The 24185-nt window shown below is 49.0% G+C and overlaps 1 protein-coding gene across 6 annotated transcripts in view; it reads left to right on the forward strand.

The window, feature by feature from the left end:
* Positions 1-5969: 5969 nt before the first annotated feature.
* ZNF395 (zinc finger protein 395) overlaps positions 5970-24185 on the forward strand; it is a 46382-nt gene continuing 28166 nt past the window's right edge. The window contains exons 1-3 of one of the 6 annotated variants that reach the window (XM_043510067.1): positions 8062-8103; positions 20710-20880; positions 21592-21849. In XM_043510067.1, the coding sequence (XP_043366002.1) occupies positions 21601-21849 (249 nt within the window). In that variant the 5' untranslated portion in view covers positions 8062-8103; positions 20710-20880; positions 21592-21600. Of the gene's footprint in view, positions 6095-7959; positions 8104-17984; positions 18075-20709; positions 20881-21591; positions 21850-24185 lie in introns of those variants that run through there. The other 5 variants (XM_038393877.2, XM_043510066.1, XM_038393876.2 and 2 more) reach the window with 5 other exon arrangements.

A 24185-nucleotide genomic window follows, 5' to 3' on the forward strand; every position in this document is an offset into this window, starting at 1 on the left:
GGGGCGGTCACCCATGCTTTGCTGTGTCAAACAAATGCCCCTTGGGGGTGCTATAGGGGAAGAGGCCTAGGCCCTGCAGTCTCGGGGGGTTCATGCCCCTTGGGGGCTTGCTGGGGTAGCAGGGAGCCCATGCCCTACAGTGTCAAGGGGGAGTCATGATGTGGGAGGGGCCCACGCCCTGCAGTGTCGGGGTGGCCATGCCCCGGGGGGGTGCTGTGGGGGGTGGGGCCCAGAAGGCAGTGTCAGGGTGGCCATGCCCCTGGGGGGGTGCTGTGGGGGGTGGGGCCCACGCCCTGCAGTGTCGGGGGGCGGGGCAATAAGCGGCCGCAGCGCGCGGACCCCCGGCAGGGACGCCCCGCCCCCTGGGAGTCGGCATCGGCGTCGGAGCTCGGAAGCCGGCCGCGCGCAGCTGCGAAATGGGGCGGTGGGCGGGGTCACACCGCTCCGGGGCTCTGATTGGCTGTTCCCTGTTTTCCCTTTTCTTCGTCCCGGGCTCCGATGGCTGTTTCTGTCCCCCCCCCCTTCCCCACCTCCAATGTCCGCTCCGGGCTCTGATTGGCCGCACGCTCCCCAGTGTCCACCCCCCCTTGCCTGGCGCGAACGTGCAGCCCGGGGCAAGACGAGGAGAGCGGTTTGACTGCCACGTGGGGATCTGCACGTAGGCAGCCCAGCGGGGGGAGGCGGTTTGGGGGCGCCGCCCCGGGGGGGGGGGGTCTCAGCAGCGCCTGAGTGTGGCTGGTTTGGGGGCTGGCGCCGCTCAGGGAGGCGGCGGAATGGGAGCTGCCTGGAGCCGCCTTCCCCATAGGAACGGGGGGGGGGCAGAACTAGAGCCACTTTCCCATAGGAACTGGGGGGGGCAGAACTAGGGCCACTTTCCCCATAGGAACTGGGGGGGGCAGAACTAGGCCACTTTCCCCATAGGAACTGGGGGGGGCAGAACTAGGGCCACTTTCCCCATAGGAACTGGGGGGGGGCAGAGAAAGGGCAGCGAAGGGAGGGCAGAACTAGGGCCACTTTCCCCATAGGAACTGGGGGGGGGCAGAACTAGGGCCACTTTCCCATAGGAACTGGGGGGGGGGCAGAACTAGGGCCACTTTCCCCATAGGAACTGGGGGGGGGGCAAGAACTAGGGCCACTTTCCCCATAGGAACTGGGGGGGCAGAACTAGGGCCACTTTCCCCATAGGAACTGGGGGGGGCAGAACTAGGGCCACTTTCCCCATAGGAACTGGGGGGGCAGAACTAGAGCCACTTTCCCCATAGGAACTGGGGGGGGGGGCAGAACTAGAGCCACTTTCCCCATAGGAACTGGGGAGGGACTGGAGCTGCCTTCCCCATAGAAATGGATGGGAGAGGGGGGAGTGTTTACAAGTGCCACCTTCCCCATAGAACTGGGTGCAGGGCAGGAACTAGAGTCACCTTCCCTATAGGAATTGGGGGGAAGGATGTCTAAAGCTGTCTTTCCTCATAGGAACTGGGGGGGGGGGGGGTGTCTGGAGCCACCTTTCCTGTAGGAACTGGTGAGTTGGGGTGTACGGGAGCCACCTTCCCCATAGGAACTGAGCTGGGGGGAAATGGAGCCACCTTCCCTGTCGGAACTGGATAGGGAAGGGACTGGAGCTGCCTTCCCTGTAGGAATTGGGAGATATGGGAGCTGCATACACCTCCAAATGGCCCTGTACCCACACCAGGGCATAGATGCTCAACTGCCTGGAGGAGGAGAGGGTGACTGGTTGACGTGCACATACTAGGTAGAAACCCCTTCCTTGTTGGAGGGAGAGATGTTAGATAGAAATGCTCTGGCGCCCTTTCTCACTCATCCTGTCCACTTGCTTATAACGCAGGTATTTTGAAGTGTTAGCTAACACCTAGAGTAGACAGGGCAGGCTGTATTGAAATGTGTTAGTTGGTCAAGCTGAAACTTTGGCTCTCCTCCTAAGCACCTTTCTTCACTTGGACCTTAGCCACATTTTTTTAAAAGCACTCGGGTCCCATTTTCAGAAGTGACAGGTGCTTAAGAGCTTGTTTCACTGAAAGTCAACGGGACTTAGGCTCTTAAGAGCCTGTCACTCTTTGAAAATGGGATGTGGGCACCTAAGTCACTTTGGACAAAAAGACTTCCTGACTACACGTGAGTTTAAAATGTGTTAGTTAAAACAGGCCTGGAGTATTACCTGACTGCAATGGGACTACTTATGGTATAAGGTACTATTCAATGTGAATGAAGGTATCTCATTGATACCTAGACTGTACATTCTTTAGGGCACGGACGTTCTTTTCATTCTATGCGTTTGCAAAGTGTCTAACACGATGTGGCCCTGATTCTGACTGTGGCCTCTAGAGGCTATTGTAATGGAAGTAATCATAAAAAGGAGAAATTACCCTGAATGAGAACTTTCTCCCTTCAGATGCGTGAGGCTTGGTGAGTCTGATGTTAGGATATCCTTAGATGTAACATCCCAGTAATAAAGTCTTGGATTAGGAATCTTTGTTCACCTGACTTGCCCCTCTTCAAACACATATGCGTGTGTGTGATTTATTATTTATTTTTGTTACTAACGGGAACAAGGATCTTAATTTATTCTCAGAAAAACCCATCTTTTCCCGCATCCAGACAGATTGCTTCAGCCCCACTTTATCTCTGGTATTGAATAATCTCATGCACAATTGGGCAAATTTAGTCCAGGAGTATTTGTTATTACTTACTATTTTTATTACAACAGTGGCTTGGGACCCAGCACTCTCTGGTGCTAGATGCTGTACATACACATAGTAAAAAACAGCCTCTGCCATGAAGATCTTACAATCTAAATAGACTAGACAAAGGTAGAAAAAGCAAGTGTTCTCACCATTGGACAGAAGGAAACTAAGGCAGAAATTAAGGCCTTGTCTGTACTAGAAAAATTGCATTGGTTTGACTAAATTAAACTGGTGCAAACCCCTAATATAGAAGCACTTAAACTGGTTTTCATTGATTCCAAGGCCAAAAGGGACCACCATGATCATCTAGTTTGACACAGGCTAGAGAACTTTCCCTAAATAATTCTGAGAGCAGATCTTTTAGAAAAACATCCAGTTTTTGCCAGGATGGAGAACCCACCACAATTCTGGTGTAAATTGTTCCAGTGGTTAATTACCCTCACTATTAAAAATTGATGCTTATTTACAGACTGAATTTGTCTAGCTTCAGCTTCCAGACATTGGATCGTGTTATCCCTTTCTCTGTGATTAGAGAAGAGAAAGATGAAGAGCCCATTATCAAATATTAGTTCCCATCTAGGTGCCTTTAAACTGTAATTAAGTCATCCCGTAATCTTCTCTCTTTGTTAAACTAAATAGATTGAGCTCCTTTAGTCTATCATTCTAAGATGTGTTTTCTAATCCTTTAATCATTCTCATGGCTCTTCTCTGAACACTACCCAATTATCAACATCCTTGAATTGTGGACATCAGAACTGGACACAATATTCCAGTAACGGTTGCACCAGGCCAAAGACAGAAGTAAAACAACTTCTTTACTCTAACTCAAGAGTCCCTTGATTATGTATCCCAGGATCGCATTAGCGCTTTTGGCCACGTGTTGCACTGGGAGCCCATATTCAGCTGATTATCCACCACAACCCACAAATCTTTTTCAGAGTCACTGCTTCCCAGGATCGAGTCCTCCACTGTGTAAGTATGACCTACATTCTTATTCCTAGTTGTATATTTACCCATATTAAAACATATTGTTTGCTTGCACCCCGCTTACCAAGTGATCCAGATCACGCTGTACCAGTGACCTGTCCTCTTGCTGTTTATCTCTCCCCCAATTTTTCTGTTGTGTGCAAACTTTATCAGTGATGATTTTGTTTCTTCCATTGATAAAAATGTTAACTAGCGGAAGGCGAAGAACGAATGACCCTACTAAAACACTGCTTATTTTGATTCCCTATGTACCGTTACATTTTGAAACCTATCAGCCAGTTTTTAATCCATTTAATGTGTGCCATATTAATTTATATCATTCTAGTTTTTTAATCAAAATGTTGTGCAGTACCAAGTCAAATGCCTTACAGAAGTTTGAACATATGTCTAAGAAGTCTAAGTTTAACCCTCACTTAATTCTACCAAAACAAGCTAAATTGATTTAGTCAGACTAGTACAAATGTTCTGGCATAGGCAAGGTCTATAGGATTTGCAAAAGGTCACATTGTGAGTCTGGCAATTGAACCAGCTCTCCAGCCCCAATCCAGTGCCTTAACCACAAAGTCATCTTTGCTGTCTGATTGAAATTAAGGGAGTTAACTAAGTGGATGAGTTTGTCCCATTATATTCAAATTGCCTTAAAGATGTAACCAAAAAGCCTCTAGTATCCAGGATCCTGTGGCAGGGAAAGATCTGAAATTACAATCAGAAACCCTTATCAATGGATTTGAGAAGGGTCAGAAATGGGGATAGAAAAAGTCCTATAACAGAAGGCAGTTAAATTACAGAGTGGCCACAGAGATCTTAAATGCATTCCATGTCTCCTTTTCATTAATGCAGCAGGCCAACCTGTGGCAGACTACAGTCCCCAGCATGCCCTCCTCTATATTGATTTGGAGTAGCATAGGGCTAAATGGGTGTGGATTTCAGCATGCCAAACCTCATCTTGATCCAAGCGGTTTGGAGCCAGTAGAGGGGCTGAACTCGAGCATATAATGTTTGTATTCTACCTCGGTCCAAGACAGAGCCTGGCACGCTGGGCTCTGTGAATGTGTCGGCAGGCTGCCCATGTATTAAAGATGAGAGTTACTGCAGCACATACTCTCATTTTATGAAAAAAGAAAAGGAGGACTTGTGGCACCTTAGAGACTAACAAATTTATTAGAGCATAAGCTTTCGTGAGCTACAGCTCACTTCATCGGATGTTGAAGCTCACGAAAGCTTATGCTCTAATAAATTTGTTAGTCTCTAAGGTGCCACAAGTACTCCTTTGCTTTTTGCGAATACAGACTAACACGGCTGCTACTCTGAAACCTCTCATTTTATGTTAATTAGGTGCTGTCTTCAGCGTCGGGCAAGCTGCCAACCTGTCCCCCTTGGTTAAGCAAAATCTGGACATTCTCGCTTTAAAAAAGAGAGAGGGAGAGAGACATTCCAGCCAATACAGCATAGGAAGCAACAAAAAATGTCCAGCGTGCTGCCAAACGCCACGCCTTCCCCGCCTCCCCCACCCACCCTTCGGAGCCAGAAGCCTTTGGGTAAACAGTGATCGTCCTGCACGTTTTCGAGCCACATGGGGCTTTGCATCATGCCCGTCCCGGGCGTGTGCAAGAGAGAGGGAGACCCGGCCAGGGGTCTGGGGGGGGGGGGAGCCACCGAGGCTGTCTTAGGAGCTGCCGGGCTGCACGTTGGGGTGGAAAGTGGGCCTTGAGCTGGTTCAGCTCCCCAGGGAGGGTGTGGAGAAATCTAGCCAGGACCTTCCTCCCTCTCTACTCCGGTCACCGAGTTCCGGGGGGAGGGAGAAATTGGACAGCGAGCTTTCCTCGTTTCCCTGCCAGCCACTGTGTGTGTGTGTATGTGGGGGGGGGGAATCACTAAGGCCCCTTTAATCTCCCTGCTGGTGGGGGTGAATCGGGCACCAAGCGGCTATCTGTCCCTCCCCTCCCGAGGGAGCTGCAGAAATGGAGCGGCTGGATGTAGGAACGGGGGGGGGGGCGGCTGGTGGGGAGGGGATCCCCCCCCCGCTGCCGTTCCGCAGGGTGCGCACCCCCAAAAGCCGTGGCTGTCCCGGCTTGGGTGTCAGGCCGCAGGGGGACTGGTGCCGGAGCCCCGGGGAAGCCGCTGCCAGCTCGCCTCAGCCCCGCACTGTTTATTTTCTGCTGGCTCCAGGGGGCGTGTATTTAAAGGGAGCCGGGCAGCCAATGCGCGGGAAGGGGCTGAGCATGTGGGCAGCTTGTTTACACCAGACCTTCCCGAAGAGCTTTAACCCGGCCGGCAGCGGGCAAGAGGCAAATCCCGGCGCTGGGAGCACGTGTGCGGCGCGGCGCGGCGCGGCGGCATCTCCCGGACCGGCAGCCCGAGGCATGGGCCAGTGGGCGCGGGGCCATTCCTAGGGGGCGCAGACCGAGGTAAATCACGCGGCGCAGTCGAGGCGGCAGTAACCATGCACCGGCGGGAAACGGATGCCCCAGCCGGGAAGGGAGGATGCCCAAAGGGCTCCCAAGTTGCCCTTGTCCAAAGTTACATGGGCTGCTAAACCCAGAGCTGCACCTGCTCTGATGGAAGTGGCTGCATCAAATACCCTCCTCTTTGATACGGGGGTGGCCCATGGAGACAACTGGTCCCAGCCGCTGGTCCCACCATACAGGCCACTGGTCTCAGCATCTGTGCATCCATCTCCAACTCCCGATATCCCTGGCCTCTCAGTGGAGGTTTCAGAGGAGCAGCCGTGTTAGTCTGTATTCGCAAAAAAGAAAAGGAGGACTTGCGGCACCTTAGAGACTAACATTTATTGGAGCATAAGCTTTCCTGAGCTACAGCTGGCTTCATTGGATGCATTTCACTGGAGGTTCAAAGAGGGAGGGCCATGAGGTATAACTCTGTCTCTGCAAACTGTGTTTGGCCCAGGGCTGCACTTGGCCAGCCCTGGCCTGGATCAGGGAATAGTCAGCTTGGAAGGGAGGTGGGAGGATGGATTTTCCTGGCCTCTTTCTCCTGTACAAAGACGTGACCAGCAAAGTGGCTTGAGCGGTGTCCAGGGTATTTGAGAGTAACCATTATGGGGAATATGCAGGGGTACTGGAACAATGTGTAGAGTGGGGGGGTGCCCAGAGCCATTGAACCAAATTGTAAACCCTGCATATGATGGAAACCACTTCAAGACAGGGGTGCTGCTGCATCCCCAGCACCCGTCGTACCAGCACCTATGGGAATAAGGGTGCAACAACGACTTTGTTTTTCTTTGCAAGGAAGATTGTTGGGTTTTGGCTGCTCCTGCCTGCAAGAGACCGTGCTTGTCTTTGTGTGCACCACTGTGCCTCTTTCTGTGGCTACCTAGCGGAGGTCTACACTAGAATAGCTTGCCACACCAATAAAACATTAACATACTTGATTACATTGTGTGTGGTGCGTGTGTGTGTGGCAAATTATATGTATGCGGGCACACACAGAAGAGACTGCATATACGTGATGGCATATAGCCATGTATATGCACTGTGAGTGTACGTATGCCTGCTGTACTGGGCCTTGAGTGTGATCCATGTAGTGTGTATGTGGGTGTATGTACACGTGCGTGCCGTGATTTTGATCTTCAGAGCATCTGTAATTCCAAAATGACAGGTTTCAGAGTAGCAGCCGGGTTAGTCTGTATTCGCAAAAAGAAAAGGAGGACTTGTGGCACCTTAGAGACTAACAAATTTATTAGAGCATAAGCTTTCGTGAGCTACAGCTCACTTCATCGGATGCATTTGGTGGAAAAAACAGAGGGGAGGTTGCCCCTCTGTTTTTTCCACCGATGAAGTGAGCTGTAGCTCACGAAAGCTTATGCTCTAATAAATTTGTTAGTCTCTAAGGTGCCACAAGTCCTCCTTTTCTTTTTGTAATTCCAAAGGAATCAAATGCAAACTAAAGATAGTCAGCACCTCTGAAGATCCGGCCACGTGTATCTACTTAGCTGTATGCCTCTGTCTGCACGGACAAAGCCTGGTGTGTGTTCCCATGTGTCCGTGTTTGCCTGCAGCTGAGTGTCTCCCTGTTAGGAAGGGTGTCTGTGTAGCTCCAGGTACCTACCTGGGTGTTCCTGGCCCCATAGTTGTAGCTGTTCTCTGCCTATCGCTGTCTCGGGGTGGATGGGTGTACGCGTTGTATCTGCGCCTCTCTCTGGTGTGTGTGTGTGTGTGCACGCACACACACACCTGTTCCCCTGGCTCTGTAGCTCTCCCCGTGCATTGCGTCTCTAGCAGCGGTGTGTTGCCCCTGGAGTCCCGCGCCGTCCCTTCCCAGCCGGGACTCCAGGCCGGGGGCTCCCTGCAGCCGCGTACGTGAGGCAGCCTGTGCCGGGGACGAGGGGAGGGGGAAGGGGAAGGTTAATTTCAAAACAAGCCGAGCTCGGGAGGGAGCGAGCGGAGCGGAGCGGGAGGTAAGTGCCGCGCGGCCGGGCCCGGGGCACTGCGGGGAGCCGCCCCCGGGGGGCGCGGGGGACCCGCTGCCAGCAAAAGGCGGGGGAAGGGAGCAAGGCGGAGAGAAGGAGGCGCGGGCTGCAGGGCACGGACCGGGGCGGCCGGAGGGGGGGTGCGCGCGCGCTGGGGCTGCCCCAGGCCGCCCCGTGCACCCCCCCCGTTCCCCGCCGCGCGCAGCCGCGGGTATCCCGATGTCCCCCCCCCACATGCAGCAGTGCCCCGCGCCCCTTGTGTCCCCGTGCTGCCCCCCCGCGTGCAGCAGCCCCGCGCCCCTTGTGTCCCCCCGCCGCGTGCAGCCGCGTCGTGCACCCCCTGTTCCTATATTGTCCCGCCACACAACCCCCCCCCGCGCTGCATGTAGTGGCCCCTTTACCCTTATTCCCATAGTCCCCCGCTGCATGCACCCGGCCCGTGGTCCCCCGCCCCCCGCTGCATGCACCCCCAGTTTTCCCGCCATGTACAACCTTATTCCTCCCTGCATGCAACCTCCCTTTTAGTCCCTATTTCCGTATTCCCTCGCTGGGCGCCACCGCGCCGTGAACCCTCATGTCAGCTTCCCCATGCACCTTCGGTTCCCATCTGTGTCCAGCTTCTCCATGCACCCTTTGCCCTCAACCTGCTCTACACCCTCTGTTCCCCTTTGTATACATCTGCCCACCGCACCCCCATTGCCTCCACGTGGAGCTGTCCCGTTTGTCCCCATTCCCTTGTGCACCCGTTTCCTCTGTGTGCCACACACCCTGTAGTTCCATTCCCTCCTGCACCCTTGTTCCCCTCTACGTTCCCCCAGCTCCCTCTGTGGCACCTCTCTCAGCCCCTGTGCACCCCATTTCCTCCTGCACCTAACACTGTCCATGTATTCCTATTCCTCTTCTGGGGCCATCTCCATTTCCCACTGTGCAAACCCTTGGAAACTCACCTGTTACTTCAGAGTATCCCCCTATTTCCCCCGCACATGCTTCCTAGTGCCGCTGCATGTCACCCAGTGTCCCTTGCTTGTTAACTCCTCAGTCCTCTGTGCATGCACCCATTTCCTGTTCCTCAGCACACATGCCAGGCCTCCTCTGGCACCTCCTCATGTACAGCATGCTGCTTCCTATTGCACACCTGTCCCAGGGCCCTACCTCCTCCCTGCTGCACTCCTGCTCCAGGCGCCTCCTCCTGGCTGCACTTCTTGCCCTGTTTTATGTGTGCCCCACCCCTCTTGGCTGTACTGTTGCTCTTGCATGGGTGCCACACCCCTCCTGGCTACACTGTTACCCCTTTTATGCACGCATGCCACACCCCCTGCTCTACTACACTCCTGGCCTGGTGCACACATGCCATGCTCCTGCCATTCTGCTACACTCTTGGGTCCTGTGCACACATGCCACGCCTCCACCTTCTGCTGCGCTCCTGCCTCGTGCACACCCACACCCTCCTCCTGCAGCACCTCTGTTCCTGGAGTTTTACAATACATGCCACACCCTTGTCTCTGCCCTTTGCATGCATTTTGCGCTTCTGTCCATGACTCTTTGTGTGCCTTCCAGACCCCTTCCAGCTCATCGGCTTGCATGTCAATCCCTTGTACCCCACTGCCTCTTTTGCGTGCACTTCAGCATTTTCCCCAGTGCTCCCCAGTCCCCTGGCGTGCAGGCCATGCCTTCTTCATATTCTTCTGTCCGTCAGTTTGCAGGCATGCCACATCCCGTTCCGACATGCCACGCCTCCTTCTGTTGCTCTCCTCTCTCCTGAATGATTGCCACACTCTTGCACTGCCCCATTGCATGCATTCCACAATCCGCCTTACAGCCCCCGCCGTGCTGCTTTGCGTGCCCCTCGCGTTCCCATCCTTGCCCTTTTGCAAGCGTGCCACAGCCCCTGCTGTAGACTCATCCCTGCCCCCTTTGCAGTCATGTGCTGAGGGTATCAGATGGGAGTTTGCCAGCTGTAGGCTTGGTTTTGAGAAAATAGCAAATCTCCACCTTTTCCTTCCCAGACTCTGTTACCTTAACCCCTTAGAGCCGGCTGTTTTTCTCAAATGCTAGCAGATGGCTGGTGTTGGTTGAGGGGCTTTTTTAGGGGGTGCTGGTCTGGGGGGGGTTGGCTGCTGCTGTGTTTAGGGACAGCCTGGTCAATGTGTAGGTGTATGAGTGTTTTATAATATATGTTTACTGCCCAATTAAAAATTCTCTCTCCTCAAAATCCCTATCTCCTTCTTGAACTCAGCAGCAGCACAGACACTCACCCGGAATGAAATGGGCAAGATCCCCCACCTCCCCCCACACACACTCAGGCTTTCGTCCAAGCCCCAATGGGAGGGCCAGAGACCCCTACCCACCCTAAATTAAGGCCTTTGGAAAAATGCAGCAGAGTTTGAAATGGCAAGTCTGAAGTTTTCTGTAACTTCAGTGCATGAGAGAGAGATGGGTGGAGATCAGACTTGTCATAGTTGTCATCCACTTAGCCCTAGTTTTAACAGGGCTCTCTGGCATCCTCCAAGCTGGGACAGTAATAAGTGTTTCTAATCAGAAGGATCCCAACATCATTTCAAAGACCATGAATTAATACAGGCTGCATGGCTAAATGCAGCCACCTCTGAGATGAGAGGGCAGCAGGCAACATAGCAGAATGAAAGGGAAATTTTGGGAAAGGTGTGCTGGAACGAAGTGCTTCTTCTTTTAGTAAAACACCATGGGATCTTCAGTATCCTTGAAGAGCAGGCAGGAGCTGGGTTTTTAAAGTCTCATCTGACAGATCCTCATTCAGTAAAGTAGGGAGAATTGAATTTATGTGCCTTAGAAGGATGAAAGGGTGAATTGTCTCAGCTGGGATTTGAACCTCTGATTCTAAAGAATTGAAATATTCCAAGCCAAGAGCCCAATTCTGCCCCTGTTGAAGTCGGTAATGTCTGAGTGGTGTATGACACTTTTTATCCGTCACTTTCAGAGTTCTTTAAAAGGGAAGGGAAATATCATTATTGTAATGTTAAGGATGGGAACACTGAAGCACAGAGAGGTGAAGGTGAACTTGCTCAAGGTCAGACAGCAAGCCAGGAGTTAAACCCGGTCCACTGCACTGCCCACTTGACCACGCTGCATCCCACATATATATAGAGAGGCCGGCTGTTATTCTCACTAATAAATGCATTTAATAAGAATAAATAAAGGCCAGATTTATGCTGTGAAATTGAGTTTTACCCACTTGTAATTAAGGAATTACAAAAGGGCATGTTCTGCAGGAGTGGGGGTCCTGGCCAAATTCTGATTTGCCACTTAGTTTTCTTTCTTAAACTTTCCCCATGCAATTTCAGTAGGTGATGCAATTTTTCACTTCCTGTCCTAAATTATCATATATATCATATATCCATAATTATAAACAGCAGCCATGTTCCATCTCAGTGGGGTTGCATTTCAGTGTTGGTTGAAGCAGGTTTGAATATAGGACCCAAATCTTGCAACTGGGTCTGGGCAGGCATCGTATGACACATGCAACAGATTGCAGGATTGGGGCCGTAGTCCTATAAAGTGTTTTCTGATCCTTCTGAAAGGCACTGTATAAATGTGAGTTAGTGGAGTTGAGGAGGCAGAAATTATATACATCTTCAGTCGGTCATAGTACCATTTCACTTTTGACACCTTATTCATGTTGAGTAATGTTTACACCATGAGTAGTTCCATTGACTTCAATGCAGCAGGATACTGTGTCATGTGAGCTTGGCTTAGCGTGTGCTAATTGATATTTCCAAGATGATGAAACCTACAAACTTCCATTTTAAGAAAGTAGGCAGTAGTTTAGATTGTAAGGCTCTCCGGGGCAGGGACCGTGGCTCTGTAATGTGCTTGTACAGTACCTTGCTCAGTATGGGAGAGGTTTCTGTCACTTCTGCGCTGCAATGCTAATAGCAAAATTACTTTCCTGCTACATTTGGTTGTTCTGACTAGGGAGCATTAGTGATTAGAATGTGGAACTGGGGGTCTAGTCCCATCTCTGCTGTGGATTTGTTGTGTGAATTTGGACAAGTGTTTCACCTCTGTGCCTCAGTTTCCCCATTTGTAAAATTGAATGATGATACTCACCTTCTCTGTAAAGAGTTTTCAGACCCCAGTTAAGCACCTAAGCATTGCTGTTATTTATTAGTATATGAATCCAGTGTGGAAGGCTGAAGACAGACGGACGTCTTCCCCACTGCATGTTTAAAGCTGAACGTTGACAATTGCATCCAAAGCGTATGCTCAGTGTTCAAGAAATAATTCTGGATCTCTGCTGGTTCTCACCTCTGTGAAGTGTGGTTGCTAGCAACTGACAGGCACTGTGTGCATTAGTCGGCAGTGTTCATACGGGTCAGAGTCTAAGTGGTGGGCGTTCTAAGCAGAAGACACTGCGTTCCGAGCTCTGCCATTAGAGCTTGCTTTTGTAGCTGTGGGCAGGTCAGAGAGAAATTATATGTCTCTGTTTTTTTCATCTGGAATCTGGGTATAATGACCCCTACCTTGGTAAACTGCAGTTGCTGTAGGTAAGAGGTAGGGTCTTTCAAATGCCATTGCTGTAGGTTGTTTAGCCGCCCTTTTTTGGAGCTATGTTCGTGACTCTCCAGCACAAATCCGAACAGCTTCCCTCTCAGACGGGCTCTTGTTTCCTAGCATTTCAGCTGAGCTGCCATCGGAAGCTTTCACACGGGTTTCCCCCCTTGTTCTTCTGAGTGGGCTGTGGCTCTCTGCGGACTTCACAGCGATCGATCCTAATACCGTCTCCACTCACCCTGTAGCGTCCAGCTAAAGTCCCTCAGCCGTCCTCTTTTCAGCTGAGTAGCTGTGTTAGCATGTACACTTCATAATCACAGGCCACGCAGTGTGGGACATGGGGTTGAAACAAGAGCCACGTTTCACCATACAGGGTCTGTTGAAAGCAGATGTGGCGCTGGCGTTCCTGAGCTCCCTACTCTTAACTCTTTTTGCAAGTCAAAATACCCCAAGCCCCTCTTCTAGATCAGAGCGAAGTGCTGCGCTGAAAGATTAGCACAAGTTAAGGGAACCTTGCAGCCCTGTTGGTTTCAGTAGTTGTTTGTTTGCATAGGGGATGGTTTCAGTAGTTGTTTGTTTGCATAGGGGAGAGGAGCGGGACCTTTTAAAGTGGGAGAGGACTGGGCTTGGCCGGCAGTAAAACCTGCAGGGAAGGGTCATGTGAATAGAATTTACAAGGTATCTGGAGGGGAAAAAAATAAACTTTCTGGAGAGATACTGAAGTGTGCATTATATTCCCGCCTTTCTTTGTATGAGGAGTGGGGCTGGGCTGGTGCAAGGGGAAGTCTTTAAACTGTCAAGCCGCTCAAACAACATGGAATAAAAATGCCACTGATAATCCAGAATCCACTGTTTGAACAGAGTTCTTGGCACTGGCAGTGTTTGAGTGCAAGTTATTGAGAGCAGGAGGTGTGGTCTATGGGCTGACTCCTGGTCTAGTGGTAAACACGGAGTCAGGATAGACAGGCCTTACCACAGGCTTGCTGTGTGATCCGGTGCAAATTTCTTTACCTCGTTCTGCCTCTGCTGCCCTGTCTGTAGAATGGGAAATAATGTTTGCAGGGGGTTAGATCTGTGAACCGAAGGTGATAAATCGAGATAGATAAATACACATTTTGGATTGTTTTCTACATAGCTTCCCTCTGCCTCAGGGAAACGTGCATTTGTACCTTGAAAAAGTCCCCTGGTGTCCTATTTTTAAATTTCATGGTAAATTGGTGTGGGTGAGTGCCCAGTCTGGGAACACGGTGGCTTAGTTATAAGGAGAGAGAGTGATTCCCAAGAGCCCTGCCGTTCTAGTAGCAATCCGGTGTGTTCAACGTACCTGCAAGTTAGTTCAGATGTTGAGGGATTTCCCTGAGGTTTTAAGAAAGGGCGGAGAGAAGTCAGCAAATTTGTCTCCATAAGTTCCCTAAAACAGAAAAAAACTTGGTATAGGTTTTCCATGGACTAAGTTAAGAGAGGGGAGAGGTATGTGTCAGCGGTGGGGCAATAAAAATGTTAAAGGCTTTGCCACCCCCTAAGAGGTGCTGCTGGAAGTGGTGCCAGTGAAACGGAAGGTGGTGCTCTCCCTAAAGGCCTGGCCTGACCTGGCATAGGGGGCACTGTGCTCCTGGGAGCGCCTTTCTGATGAAAAGGGCCTACCACTTTCAGCATCTGGTTTAGCAAAGCCTGAGGTGCACATGCTTAAATTTAAGCACTTGAATAATCCCAGCTAAGCACTTGGAGCATCTACAGAGGGAGGTAGGTGTTTAAGGGCTTGTCTGCACTTGAAACATGCACTGCTGAAGTGCTTCAGTGCAGACACTACCTACACCAACGGGAGGGGTTCTTCCATCAATGTAGGTAATCCACCTCCCCGAGAGGTGGTGGCTAGGTTGACTGAAGAATTCTTCCATCGACCTGGGGCTGTCTACACAGGGACTGGGGTCGGCTTAACTACGTCACTCAGGGGTGTGGAGTCATCACACCCCTGAGTGCCGTAGCTGGGTCAATCTAATTTTCCAGTATAGACCAGCCCCTATGTGTTTTGTTGAATCAGGACCTTTAATTTTTAAAGATAAATAGCATGTTTCTTAAGAGTAGGGTGCTAGCCATGGTGTCCTGGTAACTATTGTGTCTGCTCTCCCTGATATTCCCTATGTGGATTCAATGGAGACAATGTTCTTCTTTAGAGACTAACAAATTTATTTGAGCAAAAGCTTTCGTGAGCTACAGCTCACTTCTTGGATGCAGTACTCCTTTTCTTTTGCGGATACAGACTAACACGGCTGCTACTCTGAAACCTGTCAATATTCTTCTTCACTTCCTATTGGAAACACTTTTGTAGTGTTACTATGGCTGTTAAATAGCTGTTACTTTCCGTTTCAGAGGTGGATGCATTTCAGTGGTGGTAAAGTGATTCTTATATGGAGCACATAAATCACTTGGATATCCTTTGAAATGAGATATTATTGGGATCAGGGTCAGTTTGAAATTGTGATCTCTGTGACCGAAATGGTATGTAGGATACAAAGTGCTGTATAAACTACATATATCCATCACTGAAATGCGGCCATCTCTGGGGGAGAACTCCACAGCTATTTAACAGCATACAGCAACACCATGCAACAATTTAGACCTGGAAATGAAAAAGAATGCTAAAGTTAAATGAAACTACACGGGGAATTTCAGTGAGAGGAGGCAGAATATAGTTGCTGGAGGTGGTATTTAGTCAGGACACCATGGTTTAACACCCAATCTCTTTGGAAAAGCACCATCTGTCTTAAAAAAACAAAAGCTGCTAGGACCTTAGTTTTATTTGTAATCAGGAAGCTGGCACGTCCAACAGCGTAGCAACCCCTAGAGGCATGCAGGTGCATTGCTTCAGTACAAATTCATATGGAAAAGCACCGCTTCCAATACCTTTTCCTGAAGCACCTACGAGGTGGCAGCTTTCTTTCCACTCAAGTTTCTTATCTTTAATGTAATATATTCATTTAGGGCTTGTCATCCCATACAGCAGGCCAGCTGCATGGGGGGTTTGGTATAACGTCGCTTGGGGGGTGGATTTTTCACACCCCTGAGCGACATTGTTATACCAGTCTAAGTCTGTAGTGTAGACCTGACCATAGTGTGGTACATTTATTTAACATTTGTCAAATCCCTAGCTTTGAATGGCTTCTCTGAAGCTTGAGGTGGGGTGGCAGGTTAAAGTTTTTATTTGGAATTCAAATCTACATAGTGTGAGTTTGGGCAAGTCTCTTTGGGTATGTCTGTCCTGGAGCTGGGGGCGTGCCTCCCAGCCTGGGCAGACAGACTCTCGCTAGCTCTGCTTCAGCTAGTGTGCTAAATATAGCAGTGTGGGTGTTTCAGAACAGGTGGCACCTCAGGATAGTCACTCAAGTCCAAGCCTGCCAAACCCCTTGGGTCCAAGCCACTGTCTGCATTGCAGTGTCCACGCTTCTGTGTTTTGTGCACTAGCTCCAGCAGAGCTAGCTCAGGTCGGGTTCTCAGGTCTGCCGAGGACTCTTTGCACAGGCAGTTCAAAGTGGCCTGAAAGCAACTGGTGGAGAATTCTCTGTGGGCAGGGGAACTCCCTGCTGATGGAGGCAACCCTGCTGCCTATCCTTGATGCAAGGAGAGAAAGACTAGATGGGGCACGGGCAGGAGGGAGTGTGGTAAGTGGAGCAGAACTATGTCCTATCCTCCACTGCCATAAGTTAGGGCTGGCCCTGTGCCAGTAGCTCCATCTGACTGCTTGCAGCCGCCCTCCTCTACTCCATTCAAGCACTCGAAACCTAGTGGATAGAGCATAGAACTGTGTGTGGGGGGCAAGAGGGGAGCGTTGTCAGGATTCCTGTGTTCTAAATCTAGTTGTGGCACTCACTCACTGTGTGTCCTTGGTCTGATCGTTTCGTCACTCTCTGCCTCAGTTTCCCCCACCTGTAAAATTGGGCACTGTAACTTTGTAATGTGTTTTGAAGATGAAGAGTGCTAAGTATTACTATAATACTGTTTACCTCTGAACAGTGCATGTTAGTCTTTTCTCTCTTTGGTTCTTTATGTGTAAACTTGGAAAGTCTGTCCTCCCTTGGCATGAATTCTCCTTGCTCTTAGGAAAACCCATATTTTTACAACAGAAAAACATGCAAATCTAAAGGAATAGGAAAAGCCAGATGGAAAAGTTCTCTTGATGTACTTACTATATGCAGCAGTCAAAAGGGAAAATCCATCACTGCCTGTTTTCAAGGGGGGGAAATAGTTTTAGAAAAAGTCTAAGAAAAATTACTGTGGATGTGTTAATATTATCAAGAGAGAGAAAAAATGCTCCTAATGGTGCTTTAACCAAATAAAGTGGAGGGGTAAGACTTGGCTACTTCATTAATAACCCAGCATTCCACGTGTTTTACCGATATCCTTATGGGACTCTTGCCCATTTCATAAGGCTTATGGGTGAGGGAACTCCATCACAGAGAAGCTACGTGACATTCCCAAGGTTACATAGCAAGTCAGTGTCAGAGCTGGAATTAGATTCTTGGAGTTCCTGGATCTCCTTCCTGTGCTTTGACCACTACAGCATGCTCCCTCTCTTCCTCCATCTCAGAGCTTTGTGTAACTCTTTTTCTCTCCTCCTCTCATCTGTTCTCTTAAGTCCTAAAAGCACAACCCTGAGAAATGTATTTTTTTTATTGCACTTTTATTTTTCTTGAGTTCTAGGTCCCCCCCCTCCCTTTTTTTTTTAATGATTATTAAACAAGTTTAAATTGTTGAGCCAACATTGCCTTACAGGGAAGAGGCGGTAATGACACAGTTTAGATTTAATTGCCCTCTTTGAGGGTTTGATCATGTTCCTCTGAAGGTTGCGATCAAAATGCCTTTTGACTTGAAGGGGAACAGTGTGAATCTTTGTGGAAGAATAAGCATTTGACAGTGGATTTAAAACTGCAGTTGCATTAAAACACTGATTCTCCCTCTGCACGCGAAGACCAATCCACCTGTTTCAGTGGTGTAGGAGAATATTTGGAACTCTGTGTCCTAGTCTGACAAGAGTCTTGGCCAAGGTGTCAAATTCATTGGGACTTGAGGGTCAAGTGTTGTGTTTAATTATGGTCTGTGTGCCATGGTGCACATCCAAAAATACATATGTACTGCAGTGCAGAGGGAATCTTCTCTGGCCTGTGTTATACAGGAGGTCAGATCCCTTCTGGCTTTAAAGTCTAGGAATGTGTGCATGCTCACTGGTGTTAGTGGCTGGTTTTGCACAGAGATCAAGGGAAGAAACAACCTTTAGGAGGGAACTAAACATTTAGTTATTGATTATAGTCCAGAGCCTGAATGCTGCATTCATCATCAAGGAGAGAATCTACTGGACTGGCAGCACCCAATGAGCATGTGAGAGGAACCCCACCCTGGAAAACGCATCTGGCTGAAACGCCTGTTCCTTCCAAGTAGGGAAGGGAGAGGAAAGGAATTCTTGAAGGATGCAGAAGTGCCAGCCCTAATGTGATGTTCTTGGAGGCGATCGTTTCTCTCTTGACGGGTCTGGTGGGCGCTCACCTTGTGGACTGTCTGCAGTTTTGGGCACCACCCACCCAGAAAAACATTGGCAAATGGATGGGAATTCAGGGAAGAGCAGCAAAAGCGGTCACCGGGCTGGGGAGGCTGAAAGGGTTAAGTATGTGTCTTTTGGCAATATAGGGGTATGTAACTGCAAAACCCAAGGATTTACTTAGGTTGGACCAAGGGGATATAACTAGGAGGAGTGGGCTGGAAATTAGGACAAGAAAATTTAGGCCGTATATCCCAAAACTTTCATAGAATTCATGGGTTCTAAGGCCAGAAGGAACCATTGTGATGAACTAGTCTGACCTCTATAACACAGGCCTGCAGAGCAAAGCTCCATAGGCCTGTGGAATAGTCCCCGTAAGGAAGGGGTGGAAGCCCCATTGCACAAATCATTTAAAACTAGACTGGACGGTACTGGAGGGGACAGCCCTGCCTTGGCAGAGAGTGTGCTGGTGAACTTTGTCATCACCAATTTCCATGGTTCTCTTGATCCAGTGGTTTGAGACTGCTGCATGTGTATTCTGGGTGGACTGGCTGCCACCTTAACTGTGCGGAGCCAGTTAAGCAGAGGTACCAAAGGCTAAAAAAACCCAAGGGTTGCCTGGGGAAACTTGAACCCTAGACCAGGAACACACAAGCGAGAGTGAAATGAGGTAATAGTGCTAAGGAGGGAGTGGCACATTCGGGCACAGTTCTTCTGCATCTGGAGTCCTAAATTGGAATCTGGGTTACTTGAGCAATAAAGTGGATCTTTGATATCCTGAGAGACGACTTTTGTCCACATCATGAGCTTGTCAGTCTCTTTTGGCACCACTGTCTCCCTGTGCCCAAGGGGGCTGCAGGTTGTGTGTGGGAAGCCTTCCTAGCTGTTCCCTACATGATGTTTGGCTTTCTAGGGCCACCAATGTTGCTGGGTCATAGCTGTGAACAGTGGATGATGTCGATTTGGAAGATCCATCTGGGAACATCATTTCAGTTGGTGGAGGGGGAATACCCACAGGAATGTTACAGGTTAAACAGGTTCAGATGAGGGGAATCTGATCAGAGGTGGCTGTTAGAAAACCATGATTTGCAGCAAATGCAGTGTGTAAGTGTAGTAAGAGTAACTTTTTTGGATTCTCCTGTCTATTTTCTAAGCTTTAATTGTTCTTGCTTTGCTGGGCTTCCCTGTTACGTATTGTAAAGCGCAGTCTGGGTGCATTATGTGGCTTTGCAGATTGTTGTTGAATCCCAAAAGGGCTTTGTCTGTAAATGTTTATATCTGGGAGCTGATAGAGCCGGGGTGTCGGGAGTTGCCTTGGATGGATTGTAGAACCTGATTTAGTGGCAGCTGAGCTGACAGCCAGGGTAAAACCCCTTAGCCCACTGGATCCGATACTGCCACAACTGATGAATGTCCTCGGAGCATACCATAACTGTCTGCTGGAGCTGTAAACTTGCCTGTGGTGCATTCCCATTAGACTCTGACAATGTAATTGATTTAAAAGTGTCTCTACTGATCTTCCTGGGATGGCAGCCACCCAAAGAGACTGACGTGTAATGATCGATGTGGCCAAAGCCTGGGCTCCTTCTCCTGATTTAACAAGATAAATTGGTGCTTGCAGTCCAGTGCTCATAGGCCACCGCACAGTACCATACCCATTGGTGTTGGCTCAGCCCTCGTGTGTCCCCCTGTGATGATATACCTCCTTGTGCTGCTCAGCCCTTATGTGCATCCTTCCGATAATAGTAATAATATTTAGAGTGCTTTTTGTCAGTAGATATGAGAGCACCTCACAGTCTTTATGTGTATCCTCACAACACCCTGTGAGGCAGGGCAACGCTTTTGCAGACAGGGAAACTGAGGCACAGAGGGGCTAGTTGACTTGCTCATGGTCACATGGGAAGTCTGATGGAGCAGAGAATTGAACTCGGGTCTCGCAAGTCCTAACCTAGTGCTCTAACAGGGTGGATTGATTTAAATCACTGACTTTAATAATAATTTAAATCGGCAAACAGAAAACCTTAATTTAAATAAACAATTTTAATCTTGTTTTGCATTTGTACTTTTTAGTTAATTTCCTAAAGAAAGGTTGATTCTCATTAGTTGGTAACCATTAAAACATGTTGATTTGCAATTGACATAGCTTTTACACTAAATTTGGTGGTGCTTTTTGCTAACGGGATGATACGCTGTATCTATACACATTCATTCAAGCAGTTATGTAACTTTTATATTTATTCAGACTCTTAAAATAGTTAGAAAATTTGTATGATGCATTTCTACTTTACAAGACTTTGATTAATTTTTTAAATTAAAACGCACAGAAACATTTTAAAAAGTATTTGTTTAGTTAAATACAACTACCTTTGACATGATGATAGATAAGACAAAACGTGTATCAAAACATGTTTTGACTATAAAACTAAAGAGGTATTTTCTGTAATTAGTGAATTGAATTGATTCTAGGTCACAAAATCCTTCAGAATGTTAGAACTAGTAGGTCTCATCCTCTTACACCTCGCTTTTGTTCATAGATTGGAAGTGGAAAACAAGCTTTCCTGCTTTTTCAACTCCCAAGTGGTTTCTTAATTTTGAATGAACTAGTGGAATAAACGGAGAAGAATATATTCTCTCGCTGAACTGCAGAAGAGGCCACTGCTGTCAGAAGCTGGTTTAGCACTTTAAACTCCGGTTCCAGGTGCTTAGTCAGTGACTCCCACCAGTTCAGTGGTTTCCCTTTCTTTAAAACTTGGCAGCAGATGTCCTGCTTAACAGTATTTTTTTAATTAATGTCAATGTTTTCATAGATGCATTGTAAGTTTAGGGTTTGTCACAATTTCAAATTTAATTTTAAATAAGGTTTTTAAAAAAACTTGATTGACATAAATCTGTGTTGTTGTTGTGGGTATTTTTTTTTTTTAAATACTTGATTTTATCCACTTTGTGCCCTAACCACGGGACCTCCTTCCACTGTGTGCAGGACAGGAGGGAAGGAATGTCAGTCCAGGTTGAATGAAGAGGTTGAGAAATAACAGTGAGGGGGAGGGATGTGATTTTTCAAAAGGCTGTGAAAGTGATGGGCTGTGACGAGCACTTTGTGTGGAGGCATTGTTCCTTCCAGCCAAGGATCTCAAAGCACTTTCCATTTGGTAGGTGGTCAGTGGTGTGATCCCCATTTTACAGATGGGGGAGACTGAAACACAGAGCGGTAGGGACGAGGCCAGGTTGGCTCAGTGAGTGTCCCATGCGAGCCAGTCATGGAAATGAGGCCTCCTGACTCCCAGCCTCCCTGTTTTGAGCACGAGGCAGTGCTGCTAGAGGAGTTCAGGCCCAGTACCTTTCACCAGCACTCCAGATGCAGAGCAGTTTGTGTTTTGCACTGGAGGTAATAGCACCTGTCTGTTTGTCCTTTACAGAGTGTCAAGATGGCGAGCGTGCTGTCCAGACGCCTGGGGAAGCGCTCCCTGCTGGGTGCCCGCGTTTCCACGCCCAGCTCCTTGGCAGATAGGATGCTGGGGACGGCCCAAATCCCCACGTTGCAGGCGGAGGTCAGCAGAGTGTCTTCCCACCTGGCTTCGTGTGAGGGTGGTCGGTGCACGGAGCAGGCAGAGGAGAGCAGCACGAATCCCAGCTTCCCAAACCTGAACCGCTTACAGCTCCACCCAGGACAAAGAGTACGTAAGGAGGCTGTTTGTACAGTGCTGACCAGCAGTGTTAATCCCTTGAACCTGGGTGCAGTCCGCTGTGGGTCTGGCTTCAGTGCAGAGCTAGCCTGGGCTGGAGCCTCCCGCTTCCATCCACACACAAGAACCTCTGGCCCAGGCTTGAGGTGCCCTAAACCCAAGCTAGCAGACATCACTGAGGGTGGTTTAGGTTTGAGCTAGCATTTCCCTTTCCAAGCTGGCAACCCACCCTCTATGTAGTGGAAAACATGGGCTTGCCAGGATGCTGTTAGTCCTCCAGTCCTATCCCACAATGCCACCTGGGATGTACTTTCTTGTTGAACTCCTCCCTTCTTCAGCACTGGGTCTTAGCCCCTTTACCCCCCCCAGTTTGCCTGCTCCATTTCTGCTGTACCTACATAGCATTTGGACAGAGTTGCCAGCCAAGAATGGCTGCCAGCCATCTCCCACACTGTCAGTTGGCCAGAAGCTGTGACCAGCCTTCTGGTAACACTGTGGTGTGATGCCAGTAAGACCCATCAAGGCACTCTCGCAGGGAGCCCAGGAAGGACAGACAAGTTCTCTCACAATACACTGCGAATGAATTCATAGGGTTGGCCCAGTTTAATGCACCAGTGAGAGCCATCGGATATCTTGTTAGAAAATCCAGCCCAGCACACGGGCTAGTACAGCCCCATTGTGGATGCAACCGCATGGATCTGTCCCGGGTAGGGCTTTGCAGGGGGGACGTTCCAGCAGGATGGGGCTAACTCTGCAGTGAAGACATGCCCTCTGTGGTTCAGGGTATGGGAAATGGGATCAAAGCATCTGACTGCATTAGTTCAGGGATTACAGTTGAGTTGCTGGCTCAAATCTGGCCTAGCTTTGTAATTACCAAGTCATTAGCATCTGCTAGCTGTTGGGTAGCCAGTGTGGAATGAGTTTAGTGGGTTCCCAGTGGACAAGCGTCTCCGTCAGCAGCTCAGTAGGTATTAACTGGCTTCTTTTGGCAGCCTCAGTAGCGAGACTAGTGACTCTAAGAGCCAGGGTCACACACCTGTCTTTCTTGTCTCTCATGGTTAAGGAGGAGGCACAGATGTGTGGCATCTTGCCTTGCCCATGCTGAGTACCCTCCACCCTGGTTGTGCTCAGGGCGTGGAGGCCCTTAGAGGATCAGTGCAGTACACTGCACACTGTTAGGGGCAAGGTGCTTTGCAGAGCACTGGATCTATCTTCAGTGGTATAGGAATGATTACTGTTTCCAGAATCCTAGAAATGTAGGAGTGGAAGGGACCTCCATAGTTTCACGTAGTCCAGTCCCCTGCACTCATGGCAGGACTTAGTATTATTCTAAACCATCCCTGACAGATGTTTGTCTGACCTGTTCTTAAAAATCTCCAGTGATGGAGATTCCCCAACTTCCCTAGTGCTTAACCACCCTGACAGTTAGGAAGTAATAGTAAAAGGTCTCAGAGTGTGGCTGTCCAAATGGAGCGGGGCAGCTGCTGATGTGCACCAGGGCCCCTGAGTTCTGCCTGGAGAATGGTAAAACATATTTAAGACAGATCTCTTAAAACAAAGTGTCAATAAGGCCCTCGTTTGATTTTTTTTTTTTTTTTTTTTTTTTTTTTTTTGGCTTACACACACAGCTGTCCTACAAGCTCACAGAGAAGCCAGATTCCTTTTGCTCTATGTTTTTTAAACACGTGACAGTGAGGGCTGTTTTCTCCAGTATACATCAGTGTTGGGCTTTTTTGTTCTTCACACTAGAAGCAGCATAAAAATAGTCATTGGGAGTGGGGTGTTGTATTTACATACCAGTGGCAGATGACTTTTTTGTGTTTGGTTGCTTTGCAGCCTCAGCAGATGCTAGAGCATACGTGTTCTGTTGCTCAGTGCTTGTCTAGGTCTGGGGAGCCCGCTGGCGTAGTTCATTGTGGAGCCTTGTTCCTTATTGCCTGCAAAGATGCTCTTGGAGAGAAGCAGGGTGTAGTGGTCAGGAGCTCCTGGGTCCTAATCCCTGCACTCCTGCAGCTGCTCTCTTTGAGTTTGGGCAAATCACATCCCCTCTTTGCTTTGGTTTCTGCATCCAGTGTCAGCTGAGACATTTTCTCTCTGCCTCAGAGCACTGTGCGTTTATAGAAAAGGAGTACTTGTGGCACCTTAGAGACTAACAAATTTATTAGAGCATAAGCTTTCGTGAGCTACAGCTCACTTCATCGGATGCTGTAGCTCACGAAAGCTTATGCTCTAATAAATTTGTTAGTCTCTAAGGTGCCACAAGTACTCCTTTTCGTTTTGCGAATACAGACTAACACAGCTGCTACTCTGAAACCTGTGCGTTTATG

The sequence above is a fragment of the Dermochelys coriacea genome, chromosome 3, assembly GCF_009764565.3.
Source record: "Dermochelys coriacea isolate rDerCor1 chromosome 3, rDerCor1.pri.v4, whole genome shotgun sequence".
Taxonomy (NCBI): domain Eukaryota; kingdom Metazoa; phylum Chordata; order Testudines; family Dermochelyidae; genus Dermochelys; species Dermochelys coriacea.